This window comes from Artibeus jamaicensis, unplaced genomic scaffold (assembly GCF_021234435.1).
Source record: "Artibeus jamaicensis isolate MK-2021 breed Jamaican fruit bat unplaced genomic scaffold, CSHL_Jam_final scaffold_474, whole genome shotgun sequence".
Lineage (NCBI taxonomy): Eukaryota > Metazoa > Chordata > Mammalia > Chiroptera > Phyllostomidae > Artibeus > Artibeus jamaicensis.
In genome coordinates, this window is record NW_026522046.1 from 44,278,316 (window position 1) to 44,292,981 (window position 14,666).

At 37.3% G+C, this 14,666-nt stretch overlaps 1 protein-coding gene across 2 annotated transcripts in view; it reads left to right on the plus strand.

Moving 5' to 3' along the window:
- BRWD1 (bromodomain and WD repeat domain containing 1) overlaps positions 1–14,666 on the plus strand; it is a 109,934-nt gene that overhangs the window by 90,890 nt on the left and 4,378 nt on the right. Inside the window, exons 39-41 of one of the 2 annotated variants that reach the window (XM_053657768.1) lie at positions 1,534–1,698; positions 4,010–4,918; positions 5,783–6,715. In XM_053657768.1, coding sequence (XP_053513743.1) covers positions 1,534–1,698; positions 4,010–4,918; positions 5,783–6,715 — 2,007 coding nt within the window. Of the gene's footprint in view, positions 1–1,533; positions 1,699–4,009; positions 4,919–5,782; positions 9,278–14,666 lie in introns of those variants that run through there. The other variant, XM_053657767.1, reaches the window with a different exon arrangement.

Here is a 14,666-nt window from a genome sequence, read left to right on the forward strand (position 1 = left end):
TCTTTGTAAATGATACTGCCACATTTTATGCAAATTTGATTCCTCCACATTTTAAATAATGTGATACCACACATTGTATGCAGTCTTTGGCATTTAAGTTAAAATTTTTTTTTTAAAGATTTTATTTATTTATCTTTAGAGGGGAATGGAAGGAGAGAGGGAGAGAAACATTAATGTATGGTTGCCTTTCGTGCGTCCCCTGCTGGGAACTGGCCTGCAGGGAACCTGCCTGCAACCCTAGCATGTCCCCTGACTGGGAATCGAACCGCAATTGTCTGGTTTGCAGGCCCGCGCTCAATCCACTGAGCTACACCAGCCAGGGACTTAAGTTAAAAAATTTTGACATTTAAATAAAAAGAGGCATGGTAGTTTACAGCTGATGACCTAGTAAATTCTCAGTTATGTTATTGTTATTTGGTAGTATAACTAGCTGATGCTAACCCTTTGCTGGCATTGTGTGGGTAAGGCTGTAGTGATTATGTGCTTCGGTGTTGTTGCTTTCTGGTGATTTTGGTGAATTGTGATGATAATATAATAATTGTTGCAATTAAAGTAATAGGATCAAGCAGGTAGAATGTAGCCATGTTTAAGAGACTGGCAAGCCTTGCAGAAGAGTCCCCTAATTGGGTCTCTTGTTGAGTAAGGGAGTCACATGAAAAATTCTGTTTTAAGAAGATGGATCATTTTGGAAGTGGTATGTAGGAAAGAGGAAGAATCTGGAAACAGTGTAGTAGGTAGTGGAATAGAGTAGAAGCAGTCAAAGCAGACAAACAGCAGAGCAATTTCAAAAGAAGAAACACAGTTTGGTGACTAACATTTTTCTAGCACATCCACTTTCTTTTCTAACATAGAGTTGGGTTATGTAATGTTGTAAAATTTGTCTTTTAACAGTGTTCCCATCCATTTTGATGAAGTTTTCATTCTGTGATAGGCATGTAAGAAGTAAGTCTGGATGAAGGAACAGGAATTTGAGTTTCCTGTCTTGTGCTCTTACTGGGGCATATACTTGTTTATTTGGAATATGGGGGGGGGGAATGACCTGTGATATTTAAATTATTTATTGTACTTTTTCCATTTTTTTAAAAGCATGTAAAAATGACCATTCTTGAGCTGTGAAAGGTACAATTATACCGTTAAGAAGGGCTATTAGAGAGAATTACTAGGTTTGAAATGTTGGATTTGAAATGACAGGTCTTTTCTGTTGGAAATACCTGTTTCATAACAGAAAGAAGTGGCATAGCAAGGCTAATTAAATGTTTAAATGCAAGTTTGTTTATTAAATATATAAATTGAATTTTCTGAAACCAGGAATAATGTATGTTACTTTCAGAAATAAGAAAACAGACTTATTTGGTATGATGATTATGTACCTTTTGATACCAAAATTTTATCAGCTGTTTTTTCAAATAACTTTTAAGAATATACTCTTAAGTGTTTTAAGAATCTGCTCCAAGTCTTCTGTTGTGAAATAACTGCTTATGTGTGTAAAGATAGAATATATGTAATGAACTGTTGATGCTTTATTTTTCTTAGAAAGTGAAATGGAAGATTCCTTAAGTACCTCTTCATCTTCAGCTTCAAGTAGTTCCGAGGAAAGCAAAGAGAGTTCAAGAGCTCGTGAACCCTCCTTACGTGGGAGGCTAGCCAGAAGCAGCAATCTCAGAGTGACCAGGACCAGAGCTGCCCAAAGAAAAACTGGTAAGAGACTCTCAGTGGTGCTTTGGGGGAATATACATCAAGAGAATTCAAAAGCTAAACATTAAATGGCTTATTGATTCAATGCATCTACATGTGATTAAATGTTCTTTAGGCTTTTTAAAAAATTGAGGTGTAACTGACACATATTAGTCTCAGGTGTACAACATAATGATTTGATATTTGTATACATTGTGAAATGACCACAAGTCTAGCTCCCATACATCACAATATATAGTTATGGAAGTTCCTTTTTCATTTTTCCCTTGAGATAAGGACTTTTAAGATTTACTCTTTTAGAACTTTAAAAAATGCCATACAGTATTAACTAGTCATCATGCTGTACATTAAATCCCTGTGATTTATTTATTTTACTTGAAGTTTGGACCTATTGACCCCCTTCACCCATTTCACTGTTCTCTGTATCTATGAGCTTGGTTTTGTTTGTTTTTTAGATTCCACATAGAAGTGAGATCATATGGTATTTGTTTTTCTCTAACTTATTTCACTTAGCATAATGCCCTTAAGGTCCCTGTGTGTTGTTACAAATGGCAGGAATCTGTCCTTATGGCTGAATAGTATTCCAATGAATCTGTATATCATATTTTCTTTATTCATCTATTGATGGCCACTGCTTGTTTCCATAGCTTGACTATTGCAAATAATGCTGCAATGAACATGTAGGTTCATAGAACTTCTGGAGTTGTTTTTGTTTTCTTTGGATAAATACCCCAAAGTGGAATAGCTGGATCATATGGTAGTTCTAGTTTTAGTTTTTTGAGGACCGTCTATGCTGTTTTCCATCACAGCTGCACTGATTGACATTCCCACTGACAATAGGCAAGAGTTCCCTTTTCTTCACACCTTGCAAACACTTATTCCTTACTTGTTGATACTAGCTACTCTGATATCTCACTGTGTTTTGATTCACATTGCCCTGATGATGAGTGATGTTGAGCATCTTTTCATGAGTACTCTGGCCATCTGTATGTTGTTTTTGGAAAATGTCTATTCAGGTTGTCTGTTTTAAATTGGATTTTTGTTTTGTTTTGAGTTATAGAAGTTCATGATTTCCTTTGCTCTGCAGAAGCTTTTAGTTTGATGATTTAGTCCCACTTTTTTGTTTTTGCTTATTTGTTGCCTTTGTTGGTCAAAGCCAAAATGGGTCTCCTAAGATTCAAAGAATCAACAAGGCCAGTGTCAAGGAGTTTACTGCCTGTGATTTCCCTAGAAGTTTTATATTCTTACGTTTACATTCAGGTTTTAATATTTTGAGTTAATTTTTTTGTGCAGTGGTGTAAGATAGTAGTCTAGTTTCCTTCTTTTACATGTGGCTGTCCAGTTTTTCCTACATCATTTCTGCCTTTCCGCCCCCCCCCCCCCAGCCCTCCTGTTTCTACCCTGTCTTGTTATTGTCCATGTGTCCTTTAAAATTGTTCATGCAAACCCTTTGCCCTTTCCCCTTTCTCCCTATAATCCCCTCCTCTTTGGTCACTGTTAGCCTGTTCTCAATGTCAGCTGCTGGTCATATTTTGCTTGCTTGTTCCTTTTGTTGATAAGGTTCCCATTAAAGGTGAGATCATATGGCATTTGTCTTTCATTGCCTGGCTTATCTCATTTAGTATAATGCTCTCCAGTTCCATCCATGCTGTTGAGAAGGGTAGTAGTTCCTTCTTTCTTTCTGCTGCATAGACTTCCATCATGTAAATGTACCATAGTTTTTTGATCCACTCATTTACTGATGGGCACTTAGGTTGCTTCCAACACTTGACTATTGTAAATTGTGCTGCTATGAACATTGGGGTGCATAGGTTCTTTTGGATTGGTGTTTCAGGGTTCTTAGGATATAATCTTAGCACTGGAATTGCTGGGTCAAAAGGCCAGTTCCATTTTAGTTTTTTTTTTTTTTTTGAGGAAATGCCACTGTTTTCCATAGTGGCTGCACAAGTCTGCAATCCCACCAACAGTGCACTAGGGTTCTCTAGTGCTCCACAGTGCTCCACAACCTCTCCAGCACTTGTTTGTTGCTTTATTTATGATGGCCATTCTCAACAGTCCTACACCATTTATTGAAGAGTCTGTCTTTTCCCCATTGTATATTCTTGGCTCAGTTGTTGTAAATTTATTGACCATGTGTGTGTGGGTTTATTTCTAGATTGTCTATTCTTTTCCTTCCTTCAAGCCTTTTAGATTTAGAAAGAAAAATCTGGTTTGGGCAGTAAAATATAAGGAATATCAGTACTAAAATAATAGTAATTTTAAAAATGTTAAAATAAGGAAGACCTTCCTAATCTTACTGTTACTTTATTTCTAGGTCCACTTTCTTTAGAAAATGGATGTGGCAGAAAAGCCACTAGAAAGAGGGTCTATTTAAGTGACTCTGATAACAATTCAATGGAGACTGGTGAAAGTCTAACAGCTCGAGCTGGAAATAACCGGAAAGTGCTACGAAAGTGTGCTGCTGTGGCTGCCAATAAGATAAAGCTAATGAGTGATGTAGAGGAAGATTCTAGCTCTGAAAGTGTCTGTTCTGGCCGTAAGCTGCCTCACCGCAATGCTTCTGCTGTAGCTAGAAAAAAGTTATTATATAATTCTGAAGATGATCAAAGCTTAAAGTCAGAAACTGAAGAAGAGGAGCTAAAAGAAAAAAATCAACAATCACCAGTGTCCAGCTGTCATGTTGCCCAGAATAATGTCAGTGAATCTGAAAATGGAGACTCAGAGTCAGAGAGTGACTTGAAGGTAGTCCGGAAAAGTTGGCAGGCGAATGGTCACAAGTCACACACTCCAACAACTTCCAAAACGAAATTTCTTAAAATAGAGTCCTCTGAGGAAGACTCTAAGAGTCATGGTTCAGATAATGGACATAACAGAACTATTGGCCCGTCAACTTCTGGGCAGAAACTTAAGGCAAGAAGCATCTCAGGGAAAGAGGAGGAAGCAGATTCTGAACCAAGAAAGTATGATGGTAGGAAATACAACACAGGTCGCAAGAATGCTGCTTTCCTTAAAAAAGCAAAGATCTTCAGTGATTCAGAGGACTCTGAATCTGAAGAAGATAGAAAAGACAGTAGATGTCACAAAATGGCAGCAAACCTGATGTTGGGGAATCTGAAGTGTGAACCTATTGCTGGGTCCCATCGTTTCTCAGATCATGTAGCTGAAACTGATTTGGATTCAGATGATGACAAAACAAAAGAAAAACTGAACAATTTTATGAAAGGTAATGGAAAACATTTCACTGATTTACTCTTACTGTCCTTTCGTCGTAGCATATGTTGCTATGTGCTCACGTAACTGTTTGTTGAGTACATTTAGTTTGATTCAAATGACAGGCAATCTTGGCCTTAACTATTTCTGTAAAGATTTCACTTCTTGTATTGGTGATGGGGATTATTGTATTGGCTAATAAGGGTTTAAGAAAAGCAGAGACAAGCACATTTATGACCTGTTGGTAGTTTGAGAAGAGGAAAGAAAAGGGTAGGACTGGTTGAATGTGATAATAATAATAGCAGCAAACAGAACAGTTACTGAGATGTTCTGTCTGTCATGATGCTTTTCTAAATGCTTTGTTTATTAATCAGTTTAGCATTCATATCTTTTATGAGATAGGAACTATTACTGTTACTGTCAGTTTTACTGATAACTCTGGAGCATGGAGAGGTGCCCTAAGTTGCCAAATTGAGATTGCACTCCTGCTAATGGGATTGATAAAAAATATTAAAGAGCAGGGGCAGCTAAAGCTGGGGTAAAAAGTTGCTGGTGTGACAGGAACTTGTAAAATTAAGAAGAGTTTCAGGAAGGCTAAGTAAGTGGCTTGTGTGCATATGCTAGTGTAGCGGTAAAGAGAGTTTAGTCTGTATTCATGTAAAATGTTTCAGTGTCAGGTGTTTTGTGGAAGTGGCTGGAAAGGCATGGGGTTTTACTGATGAGAATATGTACTTGTGAATGGTGCTGAGGCTAACAAGTTACTTCTTTCCACCATGCTCACTGTCACCTTCCTTCCAAGTTAATAAGAATGAAGAATTCTGGACTGAAGTTGTTTAAATGTTCTATTAAAGATTAAAGGAATACTCTTAATTTTTAGATTCTACATCACAAGATCATGGACAAAGAAGAAAAGTTTCCAGGAAAAGGGTCTGTTCCAGTGACTCAGAGAGCAATTCAAAGGTGGTTAAGAAACCCTCCAAAGCCAAAACGGGTCTCCTCAGGATTCCTCGAAGATGCGCAACCACCGCTGCCAGTAAGATTAAACTTATGAGTGATGTGGAAGATGTTAGTTTAGAAAGGATGTGTACTAGAAGCAAAAGTGGGAGGAAAAAGCCCCTCCGTTCTGCATGTGCCACAGCTAAGAAGACAACGAGCGGTTCCGAGGTAGACGTAAACTGTGAAGTGCCAAATGACCAGGATGCCTGTGAAGGAGAGTCACCCGAAGCCGACTCAGAAGGTAGTACAAAGAGCATTCATCAGTCTTCACATGGAGACTCAGGTTCTGAAGGTATGTCAAATTCAGAACATAGGAACAGGCCTATGAGGCATACCAGTAATCACAAAACAAAAGCTGCACCTTCTAGAACAAAGAATTCATTGATTGGGTCTTCAGAGGAAGATTCAAAAAGCCATATTCCAGGGGGTGAGATTGGTAGAAAATTTTCTTCTGAGTCAGCTTTGGAGCAGACAGATACTGCAGAGACCAACTTTGAAGAGGAACTGAACTACGGGCTGCGCAGGTGGAATGGCAGAAGACTCAGGACCTATGGGAAGGCTCCTTTCAGTAAGACAGAAGTCATTCAGGACTCACAGGAAGCAGCTAAGATGGAAATCAGAAGAAAGAGACTACATCCTGAATTGGAGAATGTGAAAACTTTAAAAACAACAGGGAATTCAGAGTGTGGACCTGACACTAGTCCCAGATCTGATTCAGAGTTGGGGTCTGTAACTGAATCGGATGTTGACTGTGCCGATGAGACAAAAACCAAAAAGAGGAAAATGAAGGGAAAAGCAAAAGTAGTTAGAAAAGGTAAAACTTTTACAGCTAACGTATCTAAAACTGTGAGGCGACAAAGACAGAGCAAGCGCCCTAGGTTAAGTGTGGATGATAATGACTGGGAGGATTTGGACTATGCAAAATCTAAGAGAGTTCTTCGACGTTCAAAAATAAAAACGAGAAATCAGGGTAGAAGGACCGTGAGGTACCATGATGGCGATGATGACAGAAACTTAGAAAGTGTGTTAGATTCTGATGATTGCACCTTATGACCTTGAGGGAAGACCAGTTCATTTAAAGAGAAAATGGACTGGAGTTTATGGTGAAACCTGGCTATTGAAATTATTTTTTTGTCCTAAAATTCAGGGAATATATTTATATTTTTCTATGAAAAGTTATGAATGTGACTAAATCATGACTGTTATTTTTATTTGCACTTGCTTGCCTTTGTAGCAGCATTCAGCACAGGTGCCAAAATATGCTTCATTTTGGGGGCAGATCTACTTAAACAGTATGTAACTACATACGTATAGCAGGAGTTTGAGATACGTTAAAACACTAGACATCCTGGTTATCATAACCAATGAGCATTACTTTCATGGTAGCGAGTGCCATGCAGATGTTTTCTAAATTCGTCAGGAGGTGGTAGTTTCTAACCCGTGTCCCATTGTAGTAGAACAGTTTCACATGACCTACATTTATGGATTTTTCATGAATATCACGTGCATACTGACATTACAATCATGGGGGATGTTGACCATGATTAGTAGTAGGGAGAGGACCTACCACTTTTTTTCTTTCCCAGGCTACTTGAGTAGAATGCATTATCCCGGATTTGGTCATTTTCATTGAAATGGTTTTCAGTTTTCTTTCCAAATACTGTTGGGTCTCTTTATTTTAAAGGAAAATATAATTTTTATTTTATAAACTTGAATTTATAAAGTGTTGGTAAATTATTTTTAATGTTTTGATTGTATATTTCAAACCTCTAAGGCCAGACCTTCGTCCTAGCATTTTCTTTTAAATTGTGCACTAACAAAATGCCATGTAATTTTCTTTTTAAGATCTCCTGGTCTCCATGTAAGGGATTTAACCAAACTCTTGGTCTTCCATAGTCTTACTCTGTGAATTAGAGTTTGTGTGCCTTAGATTTAGGAAAAGTTTGTTCTTTAATAGAGTGTACAGGACTAAAAGTATTTAAATTATATGTAGTTTCCCCCATTTTTATTGAAATCGTAGAGTTGAGTGAAGTGTGCAATGACAGATCTCATCTGTACAGGAAACCAGTTCAATGTTACTCTCCATCTCTTTGTTTTAGCTTTGCTGCCTTGTGCAATCTCAAGCATTCATTCTTTGCTGGGCAACTAAGTGTATCTTTATTAGTGACCTCTAGTTACAATCTAAGAAAGTCATGTTTTGTGGGAAAATAATCTTGGAATCCATTTAAAATGAAACTTCTATCACATCATCAAATACCATAGTACACTTATTTTTTTCGAGCCAAATAATTTCTTACTTGATAGGTTGTGCTACTCCACAGTGTAGGTAGCCATTCCTAGCTGGTTTGTACCTGAAGATGGACTTGCTTCAAATGGTTTACATATTTTGTAGTGAAGGGGTATGTTACAGTACTTCCACCTTTAATTGGCTCTAACTATTTGGTTTCAGACAAAATTAACCTTTTTTTTCTCCTGTGTACCCTTAAGGTGGCAGATATGGAAAAGCACCCGACTCTGGTATTAGTGTTAGGCAATGTTTTTAAGTGCTGTTACTTTATTACCTATTCTGTTTGACATGGTAGGAAATATTTCTCTTCCTGCATTAATGTAAGGGGAAGGCTATTTTTGGACATTACCAGCTGAGATAGGTGGCATACCTGCCTCTCCTTTGGTTGTTTCGAGAGCTATCACCACTTTAGGACTATGATGCGCTTCTTCTCAAAGCTTGTATTGAGTTTATAATAGACAGTTTGATGCAGGGTAATTGTCCTTGATTTTTGATGTGAAAAAATTAATGGAATGTTCTTTCCTTCCCGGATTTTAAGAAGTGGTGATAGATGTCATATCCATTTATTTATTTAAACTCTTCTTTAATATCTCTTCTCAGGGTTTTAACTCCATGTTTACCATCATTTGCAAAAAGGTACCAAAAATCCAAAAATAAATATGTAACACACCCATAAACACATTCTTTTGCTAAAATGATAGATACTTTGACCATTTAACTTTCACCAACAGAAGTACTCTTATCTCTTAGGACTGAATCAATGATTTAGTCAGTGATTGGCTAGTCAGCTAATTATTGATTTTTCATTTTGTCCAAAGTGGTTAGACCCTTGTTTACAGAAGTATTCTGGTTTCATCTGAAAACAAAACAAAAACAAAAACAAGAACTGACCTGGTGACTTGGAAGGCATGATTGACAATGGTAGCTTCTCAAGTTCTGAAGTAAAACTAAGGGATTCTAGAGAGAATAATTTTTATGGTGTTTTTTGGTCATGGTGCTATTCCTAAGTTTAACTTTGAATATGTGACACACACTCCTAAATACCTTTAAGGAAAGTTAATAAATAATGGTTCAAAATGTTTACATTGACCACTAGAAGGCTTGACTTTTTTTCTACTTGTCTTTATGCAAAAATGCACAAGGATTTAATGCACAGATGTACTTTACCGTGTTTGGGATCAGTTTGTACTTTTCGTACCAAAAAGATGAAAGGTTACAAATTGAATGTGAACTGATCCAGAAGTGCTGTCGCTTTCCGTTGCACTTGAAATAACTTAATGGTATGTGATAAAAAAAAAAAAAGACTACTGTGGTTGTGTATGTCCAAAGTCCTACGATTTTATTTGTTTACGGTTTAAACAAAAAGGTTTGATTTGATTTTTGATTTCTTTGAAAGACTAATTTTACCAAGCATATTAAGAAAAAAGTTTTCATTTAGAAAGTAGGTGAGGTTTTAAAAGCATTTTTCCATATCTTACCTATTTAAAAAGGGTATACTGACAATGTATAGTAATTTCTAAATAAAAGGAAAGTTTATCCCTAGATTCCTAGGATGGTCATTCTCCCTTTTTTATTTTAGGGTAAAATCTCTGATTAAACCCTTTCTCAATTTAGCAATCCACAGAAAAGGATAAAGCAGTTACAGCTTCTAAGTTAAAAATAAGAGTTTCTTTTAAATAGTAGAGAGTTGTACCTGAAAAGGGAAATAGTTTTTTAATAACGAAGTGTGAGGAAAGACCTTCTGTTTTAGGAAAATGCACTTTAAAACATAGAAGTGCAAATGGGAAAAGGAAAAATAAACCAATAAAAATACTGTCTGAGGGTACTCCTGTCCAAAAACAGTAACACACGTCACCAAGTTCTTCCCACTCCATTGGTTGATGACATTGTAAGTAAAAATTCAAATTTAGAAAAACACTGGGTCCATACTACATTTCCTGTCCACCTTCTAGCCTTTTTTACTTTAGAATAATTAGAACACAAAGTTTATTAACTTCATTATATAGTATTAAAAACTAAGCTGAAAGGATTTAACATTTTCTGTCAGTACAAATTGGATTTGATTGTGCCACCTGAACAAAATGAAGGTTTTGTATATCAGAATGCAAGAACATTGTTAAAGGTGCCTAACATATATTTTTGGTTTTCTTTTCTACTAAATTGCATTGCTTTTTCGAGTGACTTGTAAATGGCCAGGTAAGGGCTTTTTGTCTTGTCCTTTACTATAGCTGAAATACCAGCCCCATTTTTTCATTGATAAGTCAGCATATCTACTTTGGCAGGTATCTTGTACTGGTCATCAAATACAGTACTGTAGTTTTCTTACACTGTATGGAAATTATAGCTCAATTCTAGTATGATGGGGTACAACAAAGTGTCTTCAATGTAGAAGACATTTTTGTCTGTTAATTACTTAAGTACACCTCACACTCTCCTATGGATATCGGGGAGTAATTAAGCAGAGAGCCTAAGAAATTTGCAGCTTCCAGTTTAAAGACTGTCTCTTGTCTAGTATTTGGGAACAGAAAGACCAGATAAATTTGTCAAAGCTAGGGAGAAAATGGAGTGTTGTAGAAATGTATAGTCCAAAATATAGATTAATAAATGCCAGTCCTACTTGTAGCTCAGTTGTGAATTAATGGAAAGGAATGAAGTATATGGCGTGATGACGAATCCCGTGTTATGTCTTATATTTATAAAGAGCATTTTTATAGCGATTTTCTTAAGTGACAGATAAGGATACATGGGAATTCTCAAAGTTCAGGGGGATTTTTACCAGTAACTGAACCTGCCAAGCTTGTTCCTAATATATTACTAATATGGTAGAAAATTATATAGACTCTTTTTTGTTGTCTGTTCAAGGATTGCTCTTACAAGGGATTTGATGGGGGCAGGGGAGGTTGGCTTCTGTATTTGGCAGCTTGTCCTAGAGGGGTGTCCAACCTTCTGGCATCTCTGGGCCACACTGGAAGAAGAAGAGTTCTCTTGGGCCACACATTAAATACACAAACACTAACAAAAACCGATTAGCAAAAAAAAGTTCTAAGTAAATTTACAATTTTGTGTTGGGCTGCATTCATAGCCATCCCAGGGCCGTGGGTTCGACACCCTAATGAGTCAAGACTAGAAGTTTCACTCAGAATAATTATCAGTGTTACAACCTATTTTCTGGTCATACTGTAGTTTGTGAAGTTAACTTTAAGGTAAGTTTTATTGTGGATTAAAAACTTTAATGGGGATTTGGACTGCTAAAGAGAAAGGGGCATTCGGACGACCTTCCTGAACGGAGTTGACCGGCTACATCCAGCAGCTAGCCCTACTTCCTGGGTTCTGCGAGGAATACCTTCAGAAAGTGTTACCCTTTTCAGTGGTTAAATGTTAAAGGGTTCTTATTTTTTAATATATTGAAGTTAGTTTTCTAAGTGTTGATCCATATTTAGTCCCTAGACTGTACACATTCAGTTCATTTGGGAAATTCTTGCCATTTTACTGGTTGGGAAAGAGCCAAATCTTTTAATTTTCCTCTCCCACACAAGATCTCTAACTCATTAGTACATCCGAGTAATAGCATTTTCATCTAGGAACCAATTTTTTAGTTCATTACTATAATAAATTTAATGCGGCTTTTAAAAAAACTACTTCAAGCCTCCTGGCTGATGGGATTCAGTAAGGTCTGCAATATGGGGTCATTTGTCTGCACACCTCATCTTTACCTCCTGTCTTCTGCAGCTCCCTCCCCTCTACCCATTAGTGACTTCTGGGGTAGGCAGAACAGTGGGCTACCAGTTGGGGGAGCTGGGGGTGCGGAAGGGAGGCCTGAGGTGTGCTTGAACCCCTTGTCATTGGACTGTGTGCCTGCTGCTTTTCATAAGGGAAGTAACAAAGTTGATGGGAAATTCGTTATTTACCTCTTACACCTAACCCTGCCTATGCTAGTTTAAAATGCTCTGAGATAACCTCTTAAAAGTTCATTAAGCAGATAAGCATCAGATTCCTTTCATACTTCATAGAGTTTACGTCAGATTTTTAGGAAAAAGTTGGAATAGCCATCACCAATTTTGTGAGAATCAGAATGTTACCAGTTAACTTTTCTAGAGATGAGAGAGCTGTAGATTAACTGTAGGTGCAAAATAAAACAAGGTTTTGTGGTACCATCACTAGTTGTATCGAAGACTTGATAAATTAATCTATTCAACCAGAAAGGTGACCAAACTAGTGGGGAACGGCTTTAGATGATGTCATTGTTTCTGATAGTCTCTTCACCTGACACTGCCATACAGCAGGAGCTGACTTCTCAACGTCAGCAACTCCCCTAGGAAAGAAACCCATGAGAGTTACAGAAAACATTTTATTCTACGTTCTCTAAAGAGAGTTTTCAGTTTGTGGGATCCTTTTGGAAACTTCAGGGCAGGGATGAATATTGGTGACATGCTATTTGCTTCCTGAGTTTTGGTTAACAGTGAAGGAAAACAACGAAGAAAGGAAATCTCCAACCAGTTCTGATGAAGGCTTGAGAGAGGTTAGGATTTGCCACTAAAAGGTTTCCCCCCATGCGGGACCGATGCACCCAGCAGCCACACCCATCCAAACGTCAGTACTTGAGAAGTATGTGAGGTAGGCCTGTGTACTGTTTTCAGTTCTGAGTCAGGCATTCTCTTTCTGCCTCAGATCTGTTTTTAGTATTCCAGTTACAGTGCTGATCAGATTAAAAGTTCTACTGCAATGATGCGTAGTTTGGATTTAGGAAGGCAATTTAGTATGAAGTATAGTTGGGATATGAATCCTTAAAACATAGAACCTGGAGATTATTGCTTTCAATCAAAGTTGTACTGTCCTATACCCATTTCTGTCCACTACAGATCCTCTTAGAATACACAGTGATAACAGAGATGATTTCAAGTGGTCATTTAGGTACCTGATCAAGCACTACTACAGATGTTTGTTTTTCTACTAATGAGGTTTTTGCCACACCCAGACAGGGATTTATTTGTAGGAGAGCAGCAGTGCCACCAACAGTGATGTTCCAACCCACCCGACTGACCCAAGACCATCCGAGACAGAAGGACTTTGAATGGTACTGTTAGCATTAAATGACACAAATGAATTGAGAGCAGCATCCTCCAAAATTTTGAAGCTTGTACACTAACATATAAATTGGACTTCTCTAACTGAATTATCCTGTATATATTTCTAAAAACTTTGGAGTTTTCCAAGGAAAATAAAGTACTTCATAATTTACCAAGTTCTCAGTAATAAAATTAACACTGACTTACATGCATTACTTTTTAGTTCCACATGTTACTCATGTCTTCCTCACACTGTACGTTCTAAGACTTCAACAGATAACAGCTTTATCAAGTTCAAGTTGCTATATGCAATATAACATTCCCATAGTCTTCCCCACTCTGGACAGTTCTTTATTTGAAGTTCAAATTTCCTTAAAGTATTTTTAAAAGCTACTTGTAGTTTCTTCTGTAGAATCTTAACTTTCCCCTTATTTTGGATTATAAATAAGCATTTACTAAAATGACTTACAGTTAGTTTACTGGGTTCATAAGTTGTTAGTATAGGGTACATCACTCTGTCACAAAGGAATTAATTACTGCAACTTAAGTCATTTTGTCCCACCTCACTTTTTAGTTGTAATAGGACTGTGTGTGCTTGTCAACGGGGTGTATTGTTGGGAATGAACCAGTTGCCTGTTTTTAATGACATTTCAACATGCAAATGGCTGCATTTAGTTGAATGATGCTAGTGTATTCTTAAGTCTGTTACAAGTTCATTATAAGTTCAAGTTCCACCTTAATTTTGCTATGTATTTTTTTCATTTTATCTGTTGTAGCATGCTAATATATAGGTGGGCCAAAAGGTTTACAATTGTAATACAATGAATAATGCAATAATTAATACAAGAAGAAACTTCTGTGGACTCACAACTGTAAACCTAATTTTGCCCACCCCTGTATGGTTTAGCGTTTGCCTGACACTGATCACGTGTTTGAGATTGGTTTTGGACCAAGGGTTGGTTTGCAGAGACTAATGTTCACAATGTAGAAATTCCTAAAAGAAACTCTTTGAAGTGGTAGAAATGATGCATTTTGAGCTATTCCCATTTCACTCCCCCAGCCTCACGGACATACATGACTTCACAGAGCCCGGATGGGGGCGGGGCAGAGTATGCTGCATGGGGTGCTGCCGTGATCACGTTAGTCTGCTAAAATGCCATTTTTGCAATGCCTGGTGATTTGTATTTAATAAGACGTGACATCTTTAGAAATAGAATTCCATTGGAAAGGCATGTGAAACAACTGGCAAAAGGAACTAATGTGTTTTAGGTTTCTTTTAATAAAGTAGTTCCTAACCTATTTGGGGAGAACTCTTAATGGGTCTTGGAGAAAGCACAGGCACATCTTTGAAACGAGTTTCAAAGAATTAAGGTAAAATGTGGAGAACTTTCCTTTTAAGGGCAGAAGACTTT